Here is a 25,012-nt window from a genome sequence, read left to right on the forward strand (position 1 = left end):
AGTCATCACCATATGGTGTGGTGGATTTAACAGGCATAAGCATATTGCAAATATAATTTACCATAAACATTACAAGGAGGGGGGAAGCTGTTGAAAGCAAACCCTCACATGAAGTCTTTTTATGTGACAAGGTCAACAATGTAATTTGATGGCTAAACTATATGGAGGAAATATATTGCTAAAACGTATATTGACTTTCCTCCTTTTCGTAGGTGAAAGCCAAATACACAGAGGTGGCAAGTCGTATGAGAGACTACGAGATGCAGCGTTATCTTCACTGGAAAGCAGAGACTGACAGGTCTCTTCCTCTCCTCTTGAAGAAAACTGTGCTACTCATGGTCAACAGCGGTGGTGTTGTTTGTGCAGACTTCACAAAGCCAGATACTGTACGTTATTTACAGTACAGTACATTGAGACATACAGTATAAGTCAGCTTTGATAAACAGGTACAGGTCATCATTTCTTATCTCTTTAAATGGCTGTGATTACAGGCGGCTCAGGGTACAGTGAGGAATGTGGAGAAAGATGTGCGCTTCATTGTAAATTTTCCCTTTGAGCTAAAGCAGATCATATCTGAATCTACATACCTGGATCAGCTGGATTTTGCGATATCAGAACTGGCACGAAATGTTGCACTGCAGGAAGAACAATTTCATAGGTAACACCCCCAAGCATCTTATACAACTATTCATTAAATATAATTCAAAAGATTATGGTGACTCTCCTGGAAAATGAATCTCTGTATTGATTAACTGACTTTATGTAAAGTGTGTGTTGACATTCTGCCCCTCTTTCATGAACATTAGTCATTAAGCAGACGCTTTTATCCAAAGCGTCTTACAAAGGAGGTTAACAACAGAAGCAATTGGAAAACACACAGACAACAAGTGCAGTAAAACTGGTCTCATATAGCCTACCACAGTAGACAAAGCTAAGGAGTTTTTTTAAGGATAGAAAAAGTAGAAAAGAGGTAGAAGTCAGTACAAATCGGTCAGGTGTTGACGTAAGAGATGTGTTTTCAGCCGATACTTAAAGATGCACACGGAATCTGCTGATCTTGTAGGAGCGGGCAGATCTTTCCACAAATTGACAATGTTTTCACATGCAGGTACATAAATGGACTGCGGACATTAGTAAAGCATTATCATTCTCTGATGGACAGTCTAAACGATGCAGAGTTCTCACTGATGGCTGAACAGGTGCAAGAACTTAGACAAGTGCTGCACTATGGGTGCAAAAGACTCAACTGGAATTTCCTGAGTAAGTACATTATCACATTATTTGTAATTGCCATACCCCCTTTTTTAACGTAAGTTTCAACATAGTTTCTTAAATTCCACTGTTCCAAAGGTATACCAGAATTCATTCAACGTGGAAACCAGGCCATTTCCAAGTTTGAGTCCCTAATGAACCAAATTCAGAAGAATGAAAAAGACATTGAAGACAAACTTAAATCTATTGAATCAGCAAACCTTTTCAAGTTCCCAGCACCAGTCAACACAGGACATCTACCAGGTTAAGAGTGCTATTTCCAACGGCTTGAGTTTCTAATTCTTTTGTGCTCCCGAAATGGGTTACAGTGTTATCTGGGTGTTGTTTTAGGCATAAAGGAGTTCTTTGACTTCATCGAGCTTGAAAGGACAAAGGTTGTAAATGTGCTGGTGAATAAGCATGCAGCAATCAGTCCACTTCTCACCAAGATGGAGAGTTTGATCATGGGGACTAACACTGGCAAAGCCCAGCACATGGTCCTGTTTTACACTTACTGGGAGCACAAGATCTTCGACTCGCTCACCAAGATGGTGCTCAAGTAAGATTTATTTGATGTTCTCTTGCGCTCACAGTAAGTATTTGTAATGTTTATGTAATTTGATTGTAATTTTTTTTCAGGAATATTCAAGCTTTTAACACTGCACTGATGGGCACAACACCACTCTTCCAAATTGACACCATCCTTGCCGCTCCTCAGATTGCATTGCATCCCAAGAGCAGTGAGGTGTACAAGCTTATTAAACAGTGTGTCAGTGACTGTGTGGAGAGCACCAAGGTACACCTGAGAAATATATTTCGATAACCAGTGATCTATTTTGAATCATAAAACATTTGCGTACTAAAGTAGCACAATTCTAAAATATTGGCACATCAGATTTAAATGAGTACTTCACTTTAAAATAAGCCCCTATTAGTAGGAATAAAAATTACTATGGAAAGTCATAGAGTGCTTTTTTGAAGTGAACTACTCCTTTAAAACAGTGTAGTTGTTTGTAGAATAAACAGCAAAGAGACACAAGGTTTGATAAACCAGATCCAACCATCATCTCTGATTGGTTAGATGTAATAAAATTCAATGAAAATCTAAAAATAAAATAAAAAAATGAAACAACCATTTACATGATATTTGGCCATTCTGCTCAACTTTTCTTATGTTTATATATTTTGTAGCGATTTGTTCGCTGGATGCATGGCAGTTGCATCCAGTGTCCTCCACAGCACGTGGATGGTGAAGATAAGCCATTCATCTACACCTTTTATAGTGAAGTGTGTCAGGTTCCACAGATAAACGAGCAAGCCACAGCTGTCACCCAGAGTATGCAGCGTCTCCTTAACGGAGTAAGCGTCTACCTCAAATACTGGATGAACTACCGCTCTCTCTGGAATCCCGATAAGGCTATCATCCTGGAAAAGTTTGCAGCCAGGAAACCATCCTGCGTGATGTACGATGATAAGTTTCAGTTCTACACCAAGGTCAGCCAAGAGGTGGCAAGGCAGCCCTCATTGATAAACGAACACATCATCAGGCTAAACCTGGAGCCACTGGCACGTGCCGTGCAGGAGAACGCCCAGGCGTGGGTCACTTCTCTGGGCAGGCTGCTCAATGACTCGGCACGAGAAGAACTTTTTACCCTCCGAAATGAGCTGGTGGTGAGTTTTCTGCAAAGTTCATTCAGTGTTGTCCTTAAACCAAATATATAGATTGTTTTCATATGTTTTCTTATGATGCTTTTACTGTGAACAGAAATTGTCAGAAAATTTGAAGAGGAGTCCAAATACTTTGGAAGAGCTGAAATTTGTTCTGGGTACCATCACGGACATTAGAGACATGTCTCTATCAGTAGAAATGAGATTCATTGACATTCAAGAGAGATACAGAACACTCAGCATGTACAATGTGGAGGTGAGTTGTCCGGAAATGTTTAAACTATCATAATTTATTGTTTCTAAAAATTAATTTTTGAAAATTAATTTACAAAAACATGTATTTTTATAAATCATTTTTTTATTGTGCTATCATGTTTATTTTTGTTTTGTTGTGTTAGTTAGTTAGCTGTATATATATATATATATATATATATATATTTGTTATTATTACTTAATCAAAACAACCCAACTGCAGTTTTATTGATATTATTTGGAATGCCCTATGCATTTTTTTAAAAGGTAATACTGAGCTGTTTTTGCAAATTACCTCTTAAATTTTTTTACACGGCTCTCTGGAATACTTTATTCCGGTTAGTTACAACAGTGACTAGTACTGCTTCAATTTTTTATTTCTCTTCATATGCCACCATGAATTTGTTACAAACAAGCTGATGAATATGTCAAATCAATATTCTGTACAATTGTTTACTCTTGTCATAGCCAATAGATGAGAATCAAGTCACTGAAATTACAAACATAAATAATTAACACACAGTGAAATGTTGTTTAATTATTAATTGTTTAATTTATTAATAATATTTTACCCTTTTTTTCTAAAGGTTGTAGAGGAAGAGTTGCAGCTGTCTGCAAACCTTGGCAATATGTGGAGCGGACTGTTTATGGAGTCTAGACAGGTTGACCGCAGTCTGGGAAAAGTAAAGAGGACTTTTTCTGAGGTAGGCTTTTCCAATTACCATTACATTATGCACTGTTATGTGTGTATGGAGCAATATCTGCACGGATCAAGTTATTTTTCATTCTCAAATTCTATGCTTAATCCTTAGAGAAATATAACACACCTGGTTTTGGATTTTCCAAATATTCTTTCTCTCTTAGATTACTCTTAAGCAGACCGAGGAGTATAAACAGGAGCTCTCGATATTTGCTGAGAGCTTCAACATGCATGGGCCCGGAGCTGTAGGAGATGATCTAGAGAAAGGCAAGAGCCTCAGTGTACCTCTTTAGTTCTCCATAACCTATCGTATCCACCTGTTATTAGAAACACGTTGTTTGCTCTTATAGGATTGATGATCATGGACACCTACGAGAAAGAGCTAGCTAAGGTAGAAGCAAGCCGTCAGGAACTGGCTAAAGCTGAGAAGCTGTTTGACCTGCCCATCACTATGTACCCAGAACTCCTCAATGTGCAGAAAGAGATGATAGGCCTGAGACAAATCTATGAGATTTCTAAGGCTCAGAAGGTTAGCATCACATTCTATATACATTCTTAGTTATTGCTTGCATAGTTTAATGTATTGGTGTCTGAGTTTCTTAGACCGCAAAAGAAGAATGGTCACAGACCCTATGGGTAAATCTAAACATCGAAGTCCTCCAAGAGGGTATAGAGGGATTTATCAAGAGCTTACGGAAGCTGCCGAAGGATGTGAGGGCTCTTCCTGTGTCTTTCTTCCTGGAGGGACGCTTGAAGGAACTCAAAGAGTCACTACCCCTTCTGTTAGATCTAAAGAATAAAGCTCTCAGAAACAGGTGATTAGTTCCAGGTGTTTTTTTTAATAATATTTATTTCAATATCAAGCATTAGTTCATCTCTAAATACAGATGGCAACTATTTAAAGGATAAGCATTTTAATTTCAGGTGAGATAGGTAGATGTAAGTTTCCTGTGTTAGATCACCTGTTTTAATATGCTATAGAGCGCATGAGACTCACACGTGATCACTTGTTTTGTGCAGGCACTGGAAGAACCTCATGGAGAGGACAGGCACCAGCTTTGAGATGAACCCAGGCACCTTCACTCTGGAGAACATGTTCTCCATGGAACTCCACAAGTATGGCAACGTCATCAGTGACATTGTTAACTCAGCTGTGAAGGAGCTTGGCATTGAGAAGGTTAGAAATCTTTCTGATTCATAGAAGGTAAAGGTTGAAACGCAATGCAAGTTCTAAGGAATGATGACAAATTGTGTTTAAAATCAGATTAATACTGTGACAAGCTATGATATAAGGTTACAAAGAGCATTTTTGTGTACTTTACAGGGAGTGAAAGAAGTGGAGGAAACATGGGAGAATATGAAGTTCAATGTGCAGAGGTATATTAAAGGCACACATGAGCATGGGTTCATCCTCGGAGCCGTGGATGACATCCTCCAGCATCTGGATGATGATGCCATGAACCTGCAGAGTATGGCAGGCAGCCACTTTGTTGGACCGTTCCTGGCAACTGTGCAGCAGTGGGAGAAGAATCTGTCACTCATTAGTGAAATTATTGAGGTCAGTGGGAAAAATCAGTTAGTCCAGAGATACTCATATTAAAGAGACATGTAAGTGTCTGTAATACTTTCAATTGGAGAAACCGTAATGGCTAACAAAAACCATTGACATCCATTTAAAAACTAGCATCTGGACTCCTATCCTGCGTTCTGCTGAAGCCAGGGCGTTAGCATCAGCAGTTATGCTTTTTTGGCTAATCGTTAAAGGCCTTCCATCTAGTGGCTTTGGTTAGACCAATAAAATAAATTACTTTACGCTACAAATACATTACATTGGCTTTTAGTTTAAGCCAATCTAAAATATTTCATTCAATATATTCCAGTTTACTACTTAACATTGACCAAATAAACTTTGAACATACAGGTATATAACATATATTTTGATTAATTTAAATCATTGTCCTTTGGAAAGATATTCAAGACTTATCTTGAACCCTGAGATGTATACAAAATAATGTTATTCATCTATCCTTCGTAATTATACTGCAACAATACCATGTTGTGAGCTGTCTTTCATGTAGTTGTCTTTGGTTGTGGCAAACTTATAGCTTCTGTTATTAAACCAGTTATTAAACCATTTTTATGTTTTAATGGAGAACGGACATTACACTGAACATTACTCTGAATTCTGTTACACTGAATTTTGTAGGTTTGGATGGTAGTCCAACAAAAATGGATGTACCTGGAGAGCATCTTTATTGGAGGTGACATTCGCTCTCAACTACCCGAAGAAGCCAAAAAATTTGACAATATTGACAAAATGTTCAAAAAGGTAAGGCCTCGCACAACATCACACGTTTTGTGGAAAACATTAAAAGGTATTGCGATGTTTATATTGACTCTGGAATGCTCCAGATAATGACGGACACAGTGAAGGACCCTTGCATTAAGAGGTGTTGTCTAGTTCCAAATCGCCTGACTGACCTCCAGAACCTCAGCGATGGGTTAGAGTGCTGCCAGAAGAGCCTGAATGATTACCTTGATTCCAAACGGAATGCCTTTCCACGCTTCTTCTTCATCTCCGACGATGAACTGCTCAGTATTCTGGGCAGCAGTGAGGCTACTTGTGTGCAGGAGCACATGATCAAGGTAATTTTACCATGTTTGCATTGTTGTTATTGTATATCATACAGTAGATGATTGCTTCTGTCTATAAGTTCTTTCAAACGTTTATGAAAGTTTAACTCACAGTGTGCGTACATACCCTATCACGCCCTGTGTTTATCATTGTCTAAGATTATTAGCTGCAGAACAACTGTCAAACCTTAAATGTCCTTCTGCTTTGTGAATCCACACGTTGCTGCTTTCTTCTGCAGATGTATGATAATATAGCTGCTCTGCGCTTTGATACGGGGATGAATGGCGAAATGGTGGCAAATGCTTTGGTGTCCGCGGAGGGCGAAGTGATGGAGTTCAAGCAGCCTGTACCTGCCGAGGGGCGTGTGGAGGACTGGATGACCGGAGTCCTGCTGGAGATGAGAAGAAGCAACAGACTCATCACCAAAGAGGCTATTTACTTCTACAGCCATCAGAAGACAAGGTGAAGAAATGACTAGACTGCACTAAACCATTTACTGTTTCTCAAAATTGCTTGGTCATCAAAATAGTGTTTTGAATTTGGTCCGTTTCAAAATATTTGATACCTTGTGAGATGTTTGATGTTAGTTTAATTATTAATAGTGCTCCGTTGTCTTACTGTCTGTTTGTCAGGGTGGATTGGATGCTGGACTACCAGGGCATGGTGGTGCTGGCAGCCAATCAGGTGTGGTGGACATGGGAGGTAGAAGATGTCTTCAAAAGGATAAATCATGGAGAAAAACAGGCGATGAAACTGTATGCGACGAAAATGCACCAGCAGATCAATGATCTTGTGAGACGCATCACGCAACCATTAAAGAAGAATGACAGACGCAAACTCAACACTGTCCTCATCATAGATGTTCATGCAAGGGACATTGTGGACGCTTTTGTCAGAGACGGGTAAGAATTCTGTGCAATACTGTCAATTACTGACAGCAAAAGAGAATTATCCACCCTAACATGCTTTTTGATGTGAACAGTATCACAGACACCTGTGAGTTTGAATGGGAGAGTCAGTTAAGATTCTACTGGGTTAAGGAGCCAGATGAGCTGTTTGTGCGACAATGCAGCGCTCAGTTCTCCTACGGATACGAGTATATGGGACTGAATGGACGGTTGGTCATTACTCCACTGACCGACCGTATCTATCTCACACTTACTCAGGTACTTTGTCTACACAGTTTTACAGCCCAAGTGGTCTGAGTCATGTATGTGTTATTAATATGAGGTGTGGTACTCTCAGGCGTTGTCTATGTTCTTGGGTGGAGCACCGGCTGGGCCTGCAGGTACGGGGAAAACAGAATCCACTAAAGATCTGGCCAAGGCTTTGGGGCTTTTGTGTGTGGTCACCAACTGCGGAGAGGGGATGGATTACATGGTAAGAGACCTCAGGCAAAAAAAAGCTCTGCTTAATGTTATATATATGGTCAGATTATATTTTGTAACATCGTCATTTCTCTCTGTACCTCAGGCTGTGGGAAAGATCCTCTCTGGTTTAGCTCAGTGCGGAGCCTGGGGCTGTTTTGATGAGTTTAACCGCATTGATGCCTCCGTGCTGTCTGTCATCTCCTCCCAGATCCAAACCATCCGAAACGCTCTCATGCTGCACCTCAAGAGGTTTCATGTGAGTTTATACCAGCCTGTTCCAGTCAGGCTATGGAAATTTGAAATTAAATTTATGTCAGGCTCTGACTGCCTTTTGTTTTTGTGTTGGTTAGTTTGAAGGTCACGAGATCAGTCTGGACAACCGCATTGGCATCTTCATCACAATGAACCCCGGTTATGCTGGCCGCACAGAGTTGCCCGAGTCAGTGAAAGCTCTGTTCAGACCGGTGGTGGTCATCGTGCCTGACCTGCAGCAGATCTGTGAGATCATGCTCTTTTCTGAGGGCTTCCTTATGGCTAAGGTGAGGACTTCTTGTATGCAATTGAAAATTTGGAAAGTCATTAAATGTCATTGAATATTTAAGTGTTGGGGTCAACAATTTGTGCCATTAAAAGCCCAATGTGTCATTTTTTGGAGGATCTATTAAGAGAAATGCAATTCAAAGGTGTTTAAAGACATTACATTGTGTATCCTTATGGTTTTAATACCTTACAATGAGCTATTTCTATCTACAAACAGTACACCGCGGGTCGCAGCATGTTTGGCATGTTGTTTTAAACGGACAAACTGCACAGAGCGCGTTTCGTAAATCTCCTTCGACAACGAAATTAAAACTTGACGACATCTTAGACCTGTGTCAGGCACCGTAGTGCTACAAAAGGGAGGGGTGGAGTGAGCAGTTGGTTGCAGTTCGCAACCTCACCACAAGATGTGGCTAGATTTCATACACTGGACCCTTAAATACTGTTAAATATTTACAGAGTGTTCACTTCAAGTATACAGTTCAACAATTACATTTATGCAATTGTTAGACGTAGATGCTATACTTTCACAATCTTGTGCCACCGGTCCTTAGAGATGCCCAGCAAATCACAGAGACCTTTTTAATATGTTAGACTAGGAAAATAAAAGACAAATTGCATAAATGATTTGCAGGTTTTGGCAAAGAAGATGACAGTGTTGTACAAACTGGCACGCGAGCAGCTTTCCAAACAGTCCCACTATGACTTTGGTCTCAGAGCACTGAAGTCAGTGTTGGTCATGGCCGGAGAGCTGAAAAGAGACTCACCTGACCTCAGTGAGGTACTGGTCTTTTTGCATACGTTCAATCCTTTAAACCACTTAAATGCTATGGTGTTCTTTGAATGTTTTTGTCATTTCTTTCCCCGTCTCTTTTAGGATGTTGTTTTGATGAGGGCTCTTAGAGATATGAATCTGCCCAAGTTTGTATTTGAGGATGTTCCTCTGTTCTTGGGGCTTATATCAGATCTGTTTCCTGGGCTAGACTGCCCACGTGTCCGTTACCCCAGCTTAAATGATGCTGTGGAGGCCACCCTGCAGGAGAACAAATATATTATGCTGCCTGCCCAGGTGATTTTTCTTTTAGAATCTAACCTTTAAAGGATTGATTGAAAGATTAAGCAGACTCTGTAATTTTTGTATTTGTCAACGTAGTTGGACAAAGTGGTGCAAATGTATGAGACCATGATGACCAGACACACCACAATGGTGGTTGGACCAACAGGGGGAGGAAAATCTGTGGTGATCAACACGCTCTGCCAATCCCAGACCAGGTCTCTGTCTACCTATATCTAACAATGTATTTTTATACAAAACGTCCTTCTGCATGCTCTCTTCACAAAATAAATGTTCTCCCATGCTCCCATGTTAAAGGAACAGTGATCCAAAAATGTTCTAGGCCACTTTTGAGTTATGATTCATACTGTGATAGTCAATGGTGGCCAAGGTCTGTTTGGTTACAAGCATTCTTCTAAATATCATAGTCTGTGTTGATCCGAACAAAGACATTCATACAGATTTGGAACGACTCAAGGGTGAGTAAATGATGACGGAATTTTCATTTTTGGTGAACTGTCCCTTTAAATTGTATGTGTAGATTGGGCTTGCTGACCAAACTGTACACCCTGAACCCTAAAGCGATGAGTGTGATCGAGCTGTATGGGATTCTGGATACGGTCACGCGAGATTGGACTGATGGGATACTGTCTAACATATTTCGAGACATCAACAAACCCACAGACAAAAAAGAACGGAGGTGAAGATCAAGGCTTTGGAAATCATGCCCTTCAGACTATCTAACAGAAGATTAAACTTTTGTTAACAAAAACAATGCTTTGAATAATATAATATAAAATCTGATTCTTAGAAACTTCTGGCTTCACAGGTACATACTGTTTGATGGAGATGTTGATGCTCTTTGGGTGGAGAATATGAATTCAGTGATGGATGATAACAAGCTTCTCACATTGGCTAATGGAGAGAGAATCCGTCTACAGAACCACTGTGCACTCCTATTTGAGGTAGAGTGTTAACCAAGCGGCAACATTTCCAATCTCTCTTGTGAATCCAACATGGTAGTGACTTAAACTCCAATTCATTGACTAGCCGCTAGAGACTGGCTCCAAAACAAAGCAGAATCTCATTGAGCCCCATGTTTAAATGCCCAGCTTCACAGCAGAAAACAACATGTTTACAGCTTGGTACAAAAATGTACTTGGTCTATATAGCTAATTTTGCCCTTCATTCCAGCTGTGTCAGGGGTGTGAATCTACACAGTTTAAATTATAGTAAGCCTTAAAAGCCTGCATAGAAAAGGGCGAGGCCACTTGAGTGACAAGTGGTTTCAGCAACTAAGCACCTCAGCTCCAACCACGTTCCGCCTCTTTACCCATCTTCGATAATCCAGGATTTAAGGCTTCAAAAAAGCTCCTCAGAAACCTACGAGTGACCTCAAGGACACCACCTCCATATATTATACAGTCTATGGTGTAAACTCACAGTGTTATAACAATAAACAATATTTTAATGTAAATTTTGTGAAGTAATTAGGATTAATATGTTTGTGCTACAATGTTATAATTGATTAGGAATTATATGTTTTAGGTAGGAGATCTGCAGTATGCATCCCCAGCTACAGTTTCTCGGTGTGGAATGGTGTTTGTGGACCCCAAGAATCTTCGCTATGCTCCCTACTGGGGAAAGTGGGTCAACAGCAGACACTCTAAAGTAAGAAATTATTTGTATCTTACTTCATAAACAACCAGTTAGCTACTCAAATAATTAATAACCAAAAATGCTAAAATAAATGGTTAAAAGATGCATAATGAAGACATTTTATATGCTTAACTCTGCTTGACATCTTCTTTCAATACATATACCTCATGCGTACATTTTGTTTGTACATATTGTTCTGCACCTGCACTTTCAATTCTTTGCTCTTTATGTGAATACCTCACACAAATTACTCATATACAGTATACACCCTTAACTACTGTACTGTACGTTTTTATGGTAAATACTCTCTATATTTTTGCCACATTTGCAGTAATTGTTATGCTGTTAATATATATATATTTATTATTTCTCTTCTCTCGTCTCTTATCCTTAACTGTGTTAACTTTTTTCCCTCTCTCTCTTTATATATTTCTTATATTATTATTATTATTTTATGTATTTTTGTACTATTGTATTGCTGTAAACTGCCTATTCCCTCACAAAAGCATTTCAATGTATACTATCACTGACATCTTTACATATGACAAATAAACTCAGAGTTCAGAATGAGCCAACATTAAAAATAACATTTTATTAAAAATGTTTTGCCGTGTTTTTTGATATTTTTACATGCTTTTTCTCTGTCAACAGGAGCAGTTTGATCTCAGCAAACTGTTTGGAAAGTATGTGCCAAGTGCCATTGATATGATAGTGGACGGTATAGTTGATGGTAAACAGACAGAGAAACTGAAGACAGTAATCCCTCAAACTGATTTAAACATGGTAAGTCTCGATAGAGACTTGGAGAACATTCCAGCATGGATAGCTTCTGTAGTATGTAGTTAAAATCGTATGCTTTGTGTAGGTGACGCAGTTGACTGTGATGCTGGATTCTCTGCTGGAGAACGAAGACTTGAGTTCTGAAGAGCTGGAGTGTTATTTTCTGGAGGCGCTGTACTGTTCACTCGGGGCATCTCTGCTGGACGAAGGCAGACAGAAGTTTGATGATTTTATTAAAAAGTTGTCTTCGCTGAACAGTGTTCATGATGAGAAGGTGCTTGCTGGCCCTGGAGAGATTCCAGGTGAGATTTTGCTGAAAGAATGATTGAAATAATATCATGTCTGTTTCTAAATATTTGAAATCTGTTTTGTTTTCTTTTGCAGTTCACTTGCCAACTCTCTTTGATTTCCATTTTGATGGGAGCAAGAAGAACTGGGTTCCCTGGAGCTCCATGGTGTCAAAATATGTTCATGACCCTGACATGAAATTCATCGACGTCCTCGGTAAAACAGCTTTTTTTGTCCTATTCAGTTTTTTCACAGTATATTTTTTATCAGTGTGCTTCACACTGTATACATGTACTGTACCTTTTGCTTTCTGCCAGTTCCAACAGTGGACACCACTCGTGCTAACTGGCTGTTAGAACAGATGGTGAAGGTGAAAAGACCAGTGGTGCTGGTTGGAGAGTCTGGTACCTCTAAAACAGCCACCATACAGAATTTCCACAACAATCTCAATACAGACACAACAGTACGATTATTGCTTTGAATATCCCATATGCACGTTATAAAGTGTGTTCTGTAGGATATATAATACAGAATCTTCATCTTTTATCAGATAATGATGGCAATCAATTTCTCCTCGAGAACAACATCCATGGACCTGCAGAGGACTCTGGAGGCAAGTGTTGAGAAAAGGACCAAGGACACATATGGACCTCCAATGGGAAAACGGCTCCTTGTTTTTATGGATGACCTCAACATGCCAAGGGTAAGAATGAATTTATTCTGTAATCATACATACCTTCATAACATATCGACAAACGTTTTGGTGTGTATTTGGGCTTAAAAAAGTTTACGTATTTGTTTGATTTCAGGTGGATGAATATGGCACCCAGCAGCCTATAGCTCTCTTAAAGCTGTTGTTGGACAGAGGTGGGATGTATGACAGAGGCAAGGAACTTAACTATAAGATCATAAAGGACTTGGGCTTTATTGCGGCCATGGGGAAAGCAGGGGGCGGAAGGAATGAGGTGGACCCTCGATTCATCTCTCTCTTCAGTGTCTTCAACATCCCCTTTCCCAAAGAGGAGTCCCTCCATCTTATCTACTCTTCTATTCTGAAAGGACACACTAAAGTAATTCAGATCACCATCTTGGACATTTGCTGGAATAGAGGAATGCAAAAAAACTGTGTATAATATAAAAGATTTTCATCCTCATTGTTGCTTTTGTTTCATATAGCCCTTTGAGGAGTGCATCCAAAACATCTGCGACAAGTTGACCTTCTGTACGCTTGAGCTGTACAAAACCATCATTAAAGATCTACCACCGACACCCTCCAAGTTTCACTACATCTTTAACCTGAGAGACCTCTCCAGAGTTTACCATGGCTTGACACTGACCAGTCCTGAAAGGTGAAGAATTTAAATAAGAAAACTTTGATTGCAAAATGAAATGGTGCCTTTTTGTCCTTTGATGATTTCTTTGCTTTTGCTGCACATACAACCAAAACTATTACAACTTTTATGTAAATTAAGTCAAATAAAATATTGACCAATTGTCATTACATAAATATATATTATTTGAAAAACGTACTTCGATTTATTAGAAAGGCGACATTCTATTTTTTTGTTTGAGGCACTAAAAGAATTAGCTTAAAGTAAATGAAATCATAACTAAAACTATACAGCAATATAAAAATATATATAAAAAATTGCAAATCACATCAAAATGGGCTAAATAAGTATATTTATTGATTAAATATAAGATTAATTAATATAATAATTAATTAAAATAATTAAATTAAAATTAGCATAAAAAATAAAAATAAAATATTTCAATTGATAAAACTAAAAACCTAAAAATAAGTCTACTTTTATGTAACCTCTGTTTTCACTTTATGCACCAGGTTTTTCACGGTCAACCAGTTTGTCCGTGTGTGGAGGAATGAATGCTTACGAGTCTTCCACGACAGACTTATCAACGAAACCGATAAAGTCCTGGTATGGTATTTGACTTCCTATGGTCTGTAGTAACATCATTTTTGTCATGATTTGTCTTTAAATGTGATGACACAAAAGCCAGTGAAATTATACACTTATGCTCCATATTAACTATTTACAGGTTCAGGGACACATAAAGAAACTGATTGAAGAGCACTTCACATCAGACCTCGATTCAGCCATGAGAGACCCAATTCTGTTTGGAGATTACAGAACTGCTCTTAAATCTGAGCCAAGAGTCTACGAGGACGTATTAGACTATGATGCATCCAAAGCTCTGTTTCAGGTGCGGTGATGAAACCATCAACATTCAAAAAAATATTTTTTGCACTGATCAGCAGGCTCTGGTTGTCTGATGATTTTATTATTGGTCATCACACTTTGGTTTCAAAGCTCTCTACTGACTCCTCTAGGAGATCATGGAGGAATACAACGAAAGCAAGACCAGAATGAACTTGGTTCTGTTTGAGGACGCTCTCGAGCACTTGACTGTCATTCATCGGATCATCAGAATGGACAGAGGTCATGCGCTGCTGGTCGGTGTGGGCGGATCAGGGAAACAGTCTCTTACAAAGCTGGCTGCTTTTACAGCAGGTTATGAGGTAAATCATCAGCAGATCAGTGCAAATGTCTTTCTTTTATTATTTTGGTAATTACATGGTAATGATTTTTTGGTGTTGTACTGTTACGTGTATTTGCAGGTTTTTGAAATTGTGCTTAGTAGAGGATACTCGGAGGCTAACTTCCGTGAAGATCTGAAAACTCTTTACCTTAAATTGGGTATAGAGAATAAGAAAATGGTCTTTCTGTTCACTGATGCCCATGTGTCTGAGGAAGGTTTTCTGGAGCTTATCAACAACATGCTTACCTCAGGTGAAACTTACTCTCAGAAATTGTTTTATATAAATGTTATATAACACATTGTAAATGAACAATAATTAATAAGTAACAATAAATGATCACATTAAGCAGCAGTCTTATATTGATGTTTTTACTCATTTGTGATTAGGGATGGTTCCAGCACTGTTCCCAGATGATGAGAAGGAATCGGTCCTGAATCAGCTGCGCGATGAGGCCATGAAGATGGGTTCTGGGCCGTCAAAAGAGAGCGTGTGGCAATACTTTGTAAACAAGAGCGCTAACAACTTACACATAGTACTGGCCATGTCTCCTGTAGGAGACACTCTTAGAACACGCTGCAGGAATTTCCCAGGTCCCTGAGCTTAACATCAAAAATGCATTGTTTCGTTTTTACTCATATTTCTTTGATGTTAAAGTTTGAAATGTTCTTGCTTTTCAGGGTTGGTTAATAATACTGTCATTGACTGGTTCTCACCATGGCCACTTCAGGCTTTACATGCAGTGGCCAAGTCCTTCCTTGGTATTTCTTCATAAAATCTATATATAATCAGCAAGTCTATAGTAGCCTGTGTAAATTAATCTGGGGTCAATTTTATAAATACAGGATAGTCATGATTAACAGTATCAGTCATGTTTCATTATCCCGGCCTATAACAGGTGAGAGTCCCATGATCCCAGAATGCAATGCAGAAGCGGTGATCGATCACGTCTGCATGGTGCACAGCTCTGTTGGCGAGTACAGTAAACTGTTTCAGCAAACACTTCGCCGCAGCAATTACGTGACTCCAAAAAACTTCTTGGGCTTCATTAGCACCTACTCCACCCTCCTGGAGGATGAAGATAAATACATCCTGGGTAAGACTGCATTTGTCTTGTGCTGTTTAGAGATGTTTGTGTCTGTGCTCTTGATTGAATATATGTACATGTGTGCACACACTTCAGCACAATGCAAACGTCTGGAGGGGGGATTGGATAAATTAAAGGAGGCGGGTGAACAACTAGCGGAGCTCAACATTAAACTGGCCGATCAGAAAGTTGTTCTGGCAGAAAAGACTTCAGCCTGCGAGATCCTTCTACAGGAGATCTGCTCTAATACTGCTGTCGGTAAGGATAAAATCACATCTGATACAAATGATTTTCATAGAAACCTAATTGAAATGAACACAGGTTTCATATTTATTGAGCATTTTATTTGTTGTAAAGCAGCTGAAAATGTAAAGTATTGTGACATAAGACTTACATTAGAGACACAGTTCACACCAAAATAAAACCTATAGTAGTCAATGCTGGCCAAGAACTATTTGGTTACAAGCATTCTTCCAAATACCTTTCTCTGTGTTCGTCAGAACATATCATTTTATACAGATTTCGAACAACTGGTGAGAAAACGATGACATAAGTTTTATTTTTGGGTGAAATGTCCCTTTAAGAAACCACTAATATGCCTTTCCAAAGTATTGTATGATAAAGTCGGTGTATTTCTTTCAGCTGAGGAGAAGAAAGCCCTGGCAGAGGAGAAGGCTAATGAGATAGAGGAACAAAATAATGTGCTAGTGGTGGAAAAGAAAGATGCTGAGAGCTCTCTGGCGGAAGCTCTTCCTGCTTTGGAGGCCGCACGCATCGCCCTGCAAGACTTGGACAAAGCAGATGTCACAGAGATAAGGTACAAACTGTTCTTCTTCTCTGTATGTGTGCAACAGGTGTAGCATCAAATAATTTACTGATGTGCTCTGAAACAAAGCATCCATTGCTCATTAAATAATAATATAGTCAAATAAAAGGAATTATTAATTTAATGCTTTTATAGACATTGTATAATGCAAATGTGAATACATGGCAATAACCATCTCCACTCAGACCAAACCAATGAAGATAACATAAACCTCCACTTATGCATAAGCCTTTTGATATCACTGCAATGCACAACACAGCTTTGGACAGATTTTTATGCAATATGTTTTATGTTTTAAATGTAGAAAAGGGATTTAAAGCTGAGGGTATAACTCTAACAAGTTCCTTTCTTTAATGTCACAAAAGTATAAAAAAGTAGTATTACAACCATGATGTTCCAGTTCTCTCTGTGCTTCCTTCAGTTACTCTTTGTTCTTTTTTGGTTCTTTTTCTGAAGAAAAGGAACACTGAAGATCCTTTCTCGTGTGTTCCTGTGTCATTACAGGCTATTGTGATCATTTGGCACATCTGCTATATTTATGGTTATTATCCCCTATGATATTCTCTTCTGTGTCTCATCTCTCTTCATGGTGTTACAGATCCTTTGCAAAGCCACCCAAACAGGTGCAGGTTGTGTGTGAGTGTATCCTGGTAATACGCAGCTACAAAGAGATCAACTGGAAGTCAGCCAAGGGTATGATGTCAGAGGGCAACTTCTTGCGCTCGCTTATGGAAATGGACTGTGACTCGATCAATGCAGGTCAAATAAAAACAGTCAAAGGTAAACCAACATCAACAACAAAAAACAAGATGATTTTAAATCTCGAATCTTTGGTTATAAACCTTTTCATAAAAATGATCGTGGTCAGCTATTTAATTGCCTCCCATATTCTCAGCTTACCTAAGGAACCTAAACACCAGCTTTGAGGAGATGCAGGCCATCAGTAAAGCTGGTTCTGGCATGCTAAGGTTCGTGGTGGCAGTTATGGGCTACTGCAACGTGGCCAGAGATATCAAACCTAAAAGGGAGAAGGTCTGATATACTTGTACATTTTTTGATATTATATATGCGTGAATTATACCAACAGTGTTTAGATTTTGAATAATGTACAGTACTTTCACATTTAAAGGTGGCTCGACTGGAGAGGAATTTCTTCCAGAGTAAGCGCGAACTAGAGCGGATCCAAAGTGAGCTCGGTGCCATCCAGAAGGAACTTGGAGCTCTAGGAGACAAATATGAAGCTGCTATGACAGAAAAGCAGCTTTTGCAGGAGGAGGCCGAGGTTATGGAGAGAAGACTCATTGCTGCAGACAAACTCATCACTGGCCTTGGATCAGAAAATGATCGGTCAGTTAACTTGCCATAGTGCCAAATGAATTCACACTTTACTTTACAGAATATATCTTATATCTATAAGAAACGTCCTTGTGTGTCTATTGGCTTCGTATTCCTGTATTCTTTCTAGTTGGACTAAGGATCTGGACGAGTTGAAGCAGAGGCGAGTGCGTCTTCTGGGAGATTGTCTAATCTGCTCGGCCTTCCTCAGTTATGAGGGAGCATTCAGCTGGGACTTCCGCAATGAGATGGTATATGAGGTTTGGCAGAAGGATGTGCTGGAAAGAGGCATTCCTCTGAGCCAACCCTTCCGAATTGAAAACCTGCTCACAGATGAGGTGGAGATCAGCAGGTGAGACACTGGCTTCTAAAGTATAAATGCATGGGCGAAGAATGACTACTGTGTGTGGGGGAAAACATCTTTGCACTTTTTTAGGTGGGGCTCTGAAGGTCTTCCTCCAGATGAGCTTTCAGTACAGAATGGCATCCTGACCACCAGAGCCAGTCGCTTCCCCTTGTGCATCGACCCACAGCAGCAAGCCCTCAACTGGATCAAAAAGAAAGAGGAGAAAAACAATTTGAAGGTTTTAAAATGCGCACTTGTCTGATGTTTATCTGTAATAAATCTTAAAGATGTGGAACAGTTGTCCTTCTTTTCTCGCTCTTTGTAGATCTCCTCATTCAATGACCCAGACTTCTTGAAGGGGCTGGAGTTGGCCATCAAATATGGCTTCCCATTCCTATTCCAAGATGTGGATGAATACATTGACCCAGTTATTGACAATGTCCTGGAGAAGAATGTTAAAGGAGCAGAGGGCCGTCAGGTGGTGGTTTTGGGTGATAAAGAAGTTGACTATGATCCCAACTTCAAACTCTACCTCAATACCAAACTGGCAAACCCTAAGTTCTCTCCTGCAGTGTTTGGGAAGGCCATGGTTATCAATTACACTGGTGAGAGCAAACTTTATGTGATAACTACCTGTTTTGCACAAGAAACCTTAATTCAGAATCTAATCTCATATTATTGTTCGGGCATTTGTGGAAACTAGTAACTTGGTATAAGCACTTATTGTATTATTACTCCAGTATGACATTTCGCTTTATCTCTGCATGAACTGTCTTTGGATAAAAGCCTCTGCTAAATTACTAAATGTAAATGTATCCTGATGTGAATGGGTCTAAAATCTGATGTTGCAATATCAAGAAGTGTTAAATGCTTTTCTTAAAACTGTCCATTAGTAACACTGAAGGGGCTGGAAGACCAGCTGCTGAGTGTCATTGTGGGATTCGAGCGAAAGGAGCTTGAGGAGCAGCGAGAGCGTCTCATTCAGGAGACCAGTGAGAACAAGCGTTTGCTCAAAGACCTGGAAGACTCGCTGCTGAGAGAACTGGCCACGTCTACTGGAAACATGCTGGATAATGTAGAGCTGATCCACACCCTGGAGGAAACCAAATCCAAGGCCGGCGAGGTCAGTTCATTGCACAGACATGCATAATGCTTAGGACCTTCAAATTTTTCCGTAAAGTAAATATTTCACAGAGACCTTTTTCAATGAAGCAAACTGTTTTTGAAAATCAAATAAAAAAGTATTTTTTAATTCTAACAGGTCTTTGAGAAACTAAAGCTGGCAGAAAAAACAGCCTTCGATATTGACAAGCTGAGAGACGGCTACCGTCCGGCCGCCAAGCGTGGGGCTGTCCTGTTCTTCGTCCTGGCTGAGATGGCTCTGGTCAACAGCATGTATCAATATTCGCTTGCGTCCTTCCTGGAAGTGTTTGACCTCTCACTGTCCAAGTCACTGCCTCATGCCATCCTGTCCAACAGACTGAAGAACATCATGGACACACTGACGCAGAACGTGTATAACTATGGCTGTACCGGTGAGGACCCTTGATCTCCAATTGTTAAATCAGAAACACCAAACCATTATGCTTTCCTGTAGCTCAGTTGGTAGTGCATGGTGCTAACACCAAGGTGACACCAAGGTCACAGGTTTAATTTCCAAGGAAAGTACCTGTTCATAAAATGTGTAGCTTAAATTAACTATGTATTGCTTTGGATAAAAGTGTCCGCAATGACCTACGGTAAATAAAGTCTGTTCCATCAGGTTGTCACTGTCAATGCCTTGTGGAATTGCAAAAATATGCAAGCTAAAACTACACATTTTGCAGGTTTGTTTGAGAGGCACAAACTTCTCTTCTCCTTCAACATGACTATTAAGATCGAGCAAGCTGAGGGTCGGGCTCCTCAGGATGAACTAGAATTCTTCCTCAAAGGTAAAACTTCAGGAAGACATTCTGGCTAGACATAGTACTATCTCCACCTTCCTCTCTTCTTTACCTCTAGAAATTCAACTACTTATCTGATTGTCTTACTCTCTTCAGGTAACCTGTCCCTAGAGAAAAGTCAGCGTAAGAAGCCATGTACCTGGCTGCCTGATCAGGGTTGGGAGGATATAGTACGTCTTATGGAACTCTTTCCTAATGAGTTTGGAACTTTGGCTGATGATATAGAGAAGAATCTTGAAGAATGGAAGACAGTGAGTGGAAAAGCATTCAGATTTCATGTCCACAGTGAGATATTTAGTATTATGAACACAGTCCCACACACACTGTCCCTCTGTCTCTGTCCCAGTGGTACAATTTGGATGGTCCGGAGCAGGCTGCCTTTCCCATGAAGTACAAAGAAAACCTCACTCTCTTCCAGAAGCTCCTACTGATCCGCTGCTTCAGGCTAGACCGAGTCTATCGTGCCGTCAGTGATTATGTCACGCTTACTATGGGAGAGAAGTAAGAGTCATGCATATTAGTATATTAGCAAAATTAGATGCTTATTAAATTAGGTTTTAGTTTATCAGATGTTCATTGTCAGATTGAAGCCTTCTGTTGCTTTGTACTCGCGTTTGTTAAAGGGACAGTTCAGCCAAGAACTCAAATTTGCCGTTTATTTACTCACCCTCAGGCCATCTGAGATGTAGGTGACATTTTTTCTTGAGTAGAACCATAAAGAAGATTGTTTGGTTAATCCGCAGCTCTCTCTGCTTCATATAATGGGAGTCTATGGATACCACCTGTCTAAGAGTTCCTAAAGCACATAATTCCAAAAAGCGGCTCCTGCAGACATGTTGACGTTTCGTGAAGCGAATCGGTTGATATTTTCATAAAACTAAACATCATTTTTAATAATATAAGCCATAATGTGCAGCCTGTACACAATCGCAATCTCCTCCTTTTAGTATTTGGTGGCGGATGGCATACCAGCGTCTGGTACATTTAGCACCACCTGCAGAAAGGGAGTGTTGAGGCTGTACAGTACGGCTAATATTATAAAAAATGACATTTACATTTAAGAAACTATCGAGCAAGTCACTTCACGAAATGTCAACATGTCGCCAGGAGGCGCTTTTTGGAATTATGTGCTTTAGGAACTCTTAGAATGGCGGACCCCTTATACTCACATTATATGAAGCAGAGAGGGCTGCGGATTTACCAAACAATCCTCTTTATGGTTCTGTAAATGTCACCTACATCTCAGATGGCCTGAGGGTTAGTGAATAAACGGCAAATTGGAGTTTTTGGCTGAACTATCCCTTTAATGACAAAAAGCAGTATTGAAGAACCTATGTAAGGTGTCAGAAAGCATCTGTGTCTTTGGAGGAATAAATGTTTACTCTCTCTTTCTCTGTGTGTGCTTCTCTGTCTTTTTTCGTCTGAACTCTGTCACTCAGATTTGTGCAGCCCCCAGTGATCAGTTTTGAAGCCATCTTTGAGCAGAGCTCCCCAAACTCTCCCATCGTGTTTATTCTGAGTCCAGGCTCAGAACCGGCCAATGATCTGATGAAGCTGGCCAAACGCAAAGACTTTGGGACCAACAGACTCAAATTTCTTGCTATGGGCCAGGGACAAGAGAAGGTACAGCAGAGAGAAAACGTTGGATCTCCAAAACTGCCACTTATATAATATATATAAAATATTTATAAAAAATATATATATCAGTAATTAAACACTATTTTGTGAAAGTTTTATTGGTTGAATATTGGCAAAACACACATACAAACATGAAGTGTAACCAATAGTAATTACTTTTTGAGAAATAATGGAAACAGAGATCCAACAATGCTTGACAAGAGTACAATACGCTTCAGAGGTGCTTTGAATCTTGACCGCCATTAAGATGAATTTTATGATGGCTATAGAAACGTAAATATATGAGATTTGGATTTCAGGTTGCACTGCAGTTGTTGGATACGGCAGTGGCCCGAGGCCAGTGGCTGATGCTGCAGAACTGTCATCTGTTGGTGAAATGGCTAAAGGATCTGGAGAAAGCACTGGAAAGAATTAGTAAACCCCACCCAGATTTCCGCCTGTGGCTTACGACAGAGCCCATTTACGACTTCCCCATCGGCATCCTGCAGAAATCTCTCAAGGTCAGCTTGCATTTCACCTCCTGAGAAGAAATAAGTGGGTTTTAACTAGAATCAAGGGAGAAATCAAAGATAACAATAGCTGTGTCGTGTGTTCTTCTACTACTTGTAGAGAATGTCGCATACAATGCTAATAAAGTAGGTCAAATGAACTTACTAATTGCTAAAATGTATATTCTAAAAGAACTGTAGTTTCCTGTAAAGTTTGTTTTTTAATTTCCATATTATCCAGTGTTCTTATCACGCCTCTATTTTTTGCCTTCAGGTCGTTACAGAACCTCCAAATGGTTTGAAGCTGAACATGAGGGCAACGTATTTCAAGATCCCTCACGACAAGCTGATGGGCTGTGCTCACCCATCTTTCCGCAGTCTGGTTTATGTCCTGGCCTTCTTCCACGCTGTGGTACAAGAGAGACGCAAGTACGGAAAGATTGGCTGGAATGTGTCTTATGACTTCAATGAGTCTGACTTCCTGGTAAGTTCTGAACATTTTTGTAGCAGGTCTAATCCAAATGTGTTTGAAATGTAGTGATCATAATTTAGCTTTCAAATCGATTGTTGATTGATTTTGAGGCACTTTTCATGAAATATCTATCATGTTCTCTCTCAGGTGTGTATGGAAATCTTGGACACCTACCTGACCAAAGCCCAAACCCAAGGAGATGCCATGATACCATGGGGAAGTCTCAAATACCTAATTGGAGAGGTCAAATTTATTTAATAAAAATAGTGGTAGAGGCCATATATTTATCTTTCACACCATTTAAACGTCTCTTTCATGTTTAGTAAAACATTTTGAACTTGTCTCAGGTGATGTATGGCGGCAGGGCTATTGACAGCTTCGATCGTAGGATCCTCACAGTTTATATGAATGAGTATCTGGGAGATTTCATCTTTGACGCATTTCAGCCCTTTCACTTCTTTCATGATAAAAATGTGGACTACAAGATTCCACCAGATGGACCCAAGCAGGTTTATGTCGGTAAGTCACAGATCGAAGTCTAGCATCAGAAAGAATCTGATTGGAGTGTGACTCAAACTCTTTCATGTCATGTTTTGTAGATGAGATTGAGTCACTGCCCTTGCAAACACAGCAGAAGTGTTTGGTTTGCATCCTAATGCTGAGATTGGATACTACACACAGGCCGCCCGAGACATGTGGACGCATCTTATAGAGCTCCAACCACAGACAGGTACAGATCTGATACTTAAAGAAATAGTTCACCCAAAAATGAAAATTCTGTCATCATTTACTCATCCTCAGGTTGTTTCCAACCTTTATATAGTGCTTTGTTTCTTACAGGAACGTAAGATATTTTTACCATTTACCATGGTAAATGGTGATTTTATTGCTGTCCGAATCCACATCTCTGAGTTTATAATAGGTGTTAAATCCAAAATACGTTTTTCAAATCCATTCAGACCACTTAAAAGCAACGCAGAGTTTTGCTCTTTATGAGGTTCAGGGAATATAATGTCTGATGCATTGAAAAACTGTAAATGGGAGCATAAAAAATACAACACACCGTCTTATAATACGTGCACTTAAAGCGCTTCTGCGAACAGAGAGAAACAGTTCATAAGACGGCAGAAAGTGCTTCCATTTGGCTTTCTTTATTTTACAAAAGCACAATGTTTTGTGGTTGTTCTGGATCTACGCAAATAAATGTAAACCCTTTACAGCTTTACGTGTCTTTATGATGAAAATTCTGTCATGATTTACTCTCTAGTTGTTCCAAATCTGTATACATTTCTTTGTTCAGATGAACACAGAGAAAGATATTTGCCCGAATGCTTATAACCAAACAGTTCTTGGACCCCATTGACTACCATAGTAGGAACAAATACAATGGTAGTCAATGGGGGTCCAAGAAATGTTCTGTTACATTAATTCGTCCAAATATCTTTCTCTGTGTTCATCAGAACAAAGACATTTATAAAGATTTGAAACAACTCGAAGTGAGTAAATGATGAGAGAATTTTTGGGTGAACTGTTCCTTTAAAATAAAGTGCTCACACATGCTCAGCAGAGGTCTGTGCATGTGAAAAGTGATTAAAAGGTAATATTGAAAAAAAAACGCCCCTGATCGCCTCGTGGACTTTGTCAGAACACATGTCATAAGTGATCAGTCCTCAGTTAATACTGTTACAATGTCAATTATCAACTATTTTACGTCCAAGTGCTTGCTGTGTTTAGTTACATTTTCTGTCACATATAATCTAAAGGTGACTCCGGCGGTGGCATCAGTCGTGACGAGTACATCAGCCAGGTGGCGCGGGACATTCAAAGCAAACTCCCCGAAGTGTTTGACCTGGACGTGATCCGCAAGAAGTTTGGGCTCGAGATATCCCCCACATCTGTAGTGCTGCTCCAAGAGCTGGAGCGCTTCAACAAACTAACCGTCAGGATGTGTCGTTCACTGGCTGAACTACAACGGGTGAGTGACATTTGATATATTGAGATGCATGCATGAATAGTTTATAAGATTTATAAAGTATATAGAGGTATATATATATAGGCGTGTGTTTGTGTGTACAGGCCTTGGCCGGAGAGGTTGGAATGAGCAGTGAGTTGGATGAGGTGGC

At 39.7% G+C, this 25,012-nt stretch overlaps 1 protein-coding gene across 2 annotated transcripts in view; it reads left to right on the plus strand.

The window, feature by feature from the left end:
• Positions 1–25,012, plus strand: part of dnah10 (dynein axonemal heavy chain 10) — a 37,335-nt gene that overhangs the window by 4,936 nt on the left and 7,387 nt on the right. The window contains exons 14-75 of one of the 2 annotated variants that reach the window (XM_056746870.1): positions 213–386; positions 492–658; positions 1,109–1,260; positions 1,351–1,515; positions 1,603–1,810; positions 1,891–2,047; positions 2,443–2,922; positions 3,017–3,175; positions 3,759–3,875; positions 4,036–4,138; positions 4,222–4,400; positions 4,475–4,686; positions 4,892–5,048; positions 5,196–5,429; positions 6,078–6,200; positions 6,284–6,517; positions 6,745–6,968; positions 7,139–7,408; positions 7,489–7,672; positions 7,752–7,886; positions 7,980–8,132; positions 8,227–8,415; positions 9,051–9,197; positions 9,294–9,485; positions 9,570–9,688; positions 10,012–10,170; positions 10,300–10,435; positions 11,019–11,141; positions 11,781–11,912; positions 11,995–12,211; positions 12,294–12,413; positions 12,515–12,660; positions 12,748–12,900; positions 13,007–13,267; positions 13,374–13,546; positions 14,041–14,134; positions 14,256–14,420; positions 14,548–14,736; positions 14,836–15,007; positions 15,144–15,347; positions 15,435–15,515; positions 15,653–15,850; positions 15,938–16,099; positions 16,484–16,658; positions 17,266–17,447; positions 17,563–17,699; positions 17,797–18,014; positions 18,133–18,354; positions 18,439–18,586; positions 18,674–18,953; positions 19,242–19,471; positions 19,610–19,883; positions 20,175–20,279; positions 20,388–20,542; positions 20,638–20,792; positions 21,731–21,914; positions 22,229–22,429; positions 22,692–22,901; positions 23,037–23,132; positions 23,237–23,408; positions 23,489–23,619; positions 24,653–24,789. In XM_056746870.1, coding sequence (XP_056602848.1) covers positions 213–386; positions 492–658; positions 1,109–1,260; positions 1,351–1,515; positions 1,603–1,810; positions 1,891–2,047; positions 2,443–2,922; positions 3,017–3,175; positions 3,759–3,875; positions 4,036–4,138; positions 4,222–4,400; positions 4,475–4,686; positions 4,892–5,048; positions 5,196–5,429; positions 6,078–6,200; positions 6,284–6,517; positions 6,745–6,968; positions 7,139–7,408; positions 7,489–7,672; positions 7,752–7,886; positions 7,980–8,132; positions 8,227–8,415; positions 9,051–9,197; positions 9,294–9,485; positions 9,570–9,688; positions 10,012–10,170; positions 10,300–10,435; positions 11,019–11,141; positions 11,781–11,912; positions 11,995–12,211; positions 12,294–12,413; positions 12,515–12,660; positions 12,748–12,900; positions 13,007–13,267; positions 13,374–13,546; positions 14,041–14,134; positions 14,256–14,420; positions 14,548–14,736; positions 14,836–15,007; positions 15,144–15,347; positions 15,435–15,515; positions 15,653–15,850; positions 15,938–16,099; positions 16,484–16,658; positions 17,266–17,447; positions 17,563–17,699; positions 17,797–18,014; positions 18,133–18,354; positions 18,439–18,586; positions 18,674–18,953; positions 19,242–19,471; positions 19,610–19,883; positions 20,175–20,279; positions 20,388–20,542; positions 20,638–20,792; positions 21,731–21,914; positions 22,229–22,429; positions 22,692–22,901; positions 23,037–23,132; positions 23,237–23,408; positions 23,489–23,601 — 10,776 coding nt within the window. In that variant the 3' untranslated portion in view covers positions 23,602–23,619; positions 24,653–24,789. Of the gene's footprint in view, positions 1–212; positions 387–491; positions 659–1,108; positions 1,261–1,350; positions 1,516–1,602; positions 1,811–1,890; positions 2,048–2,442; positions 2,923–3,016; positions 3,176–3,758; positions 3,876–4,035; positions 4,139–4,221; positions 4,401–4,474; positions 4,687–4,891; positions 5,049–5,195; positions 5,430–6,077; positions 6,201–6,283; positions 6,518–6,744; positions 6,969–7,138; positions 7,409–7,488; positions 7,673–7,751; positions 7,887–7,979; positions 8,133–8,226; positions 8,416–9,050; positions 9,198–9,293; positions 9,486–9,569; positions 9,689–10,011; positions 10,171–10,299; positions 10,436–11,018; positions 11,142–11,780; positions 11,913–11,994; positions 12,212–12,293; positions 12,414–12,514; positions 12,661–12,747; positions 12,901–13,006; positions 13,268–13,373; positions 13,547–14,040; positions 14,135–14,255; positions 14,421–14,547; positions 14,737–14,835; positions 15,008–15,143; positions 15,348–15,434; positions 15,516–15,652; positions 15,851–15,937; positions 16,100–16,483; positions 16,659–17,265; positions 17,448–17,562; positions 17,700–17,796; positions 18,015–18,132; positions 18,355–18,438; positions 18,587–18,673; positions 18,954–19,241; positions 19,472–19,609; positions 19,884–20,174; positions 20,280–20,387; positions 20,543–20,637; positions 20,793–21,730; positions 21,915–22,228; positions 22,430–22,691; positions 22,902–23,036; positions 23,133–23,236; positions 23,409–23,488; positions 23,620–24,652; positions 24,790–25,012 lie in introns of those variants that run through there. The other variant, XM_056746871.1, reaches the window with a different exon arrangement.

Source organism: Triplophysa dalaica, chromosome 4, assembly GCF_015846415.1.
Source record: "Triplophysa dalaica isolate WHDGS20190420 chromosome 4, ASM1584641v1, whole genome shotgun sequence".
Lineage (NCBI taxonomy): Eukaryota > Metazoa > Chordata > Actinopteri > Cypriniformes > Nemacheilidae > Triplophysa > Triplophysa dalaica.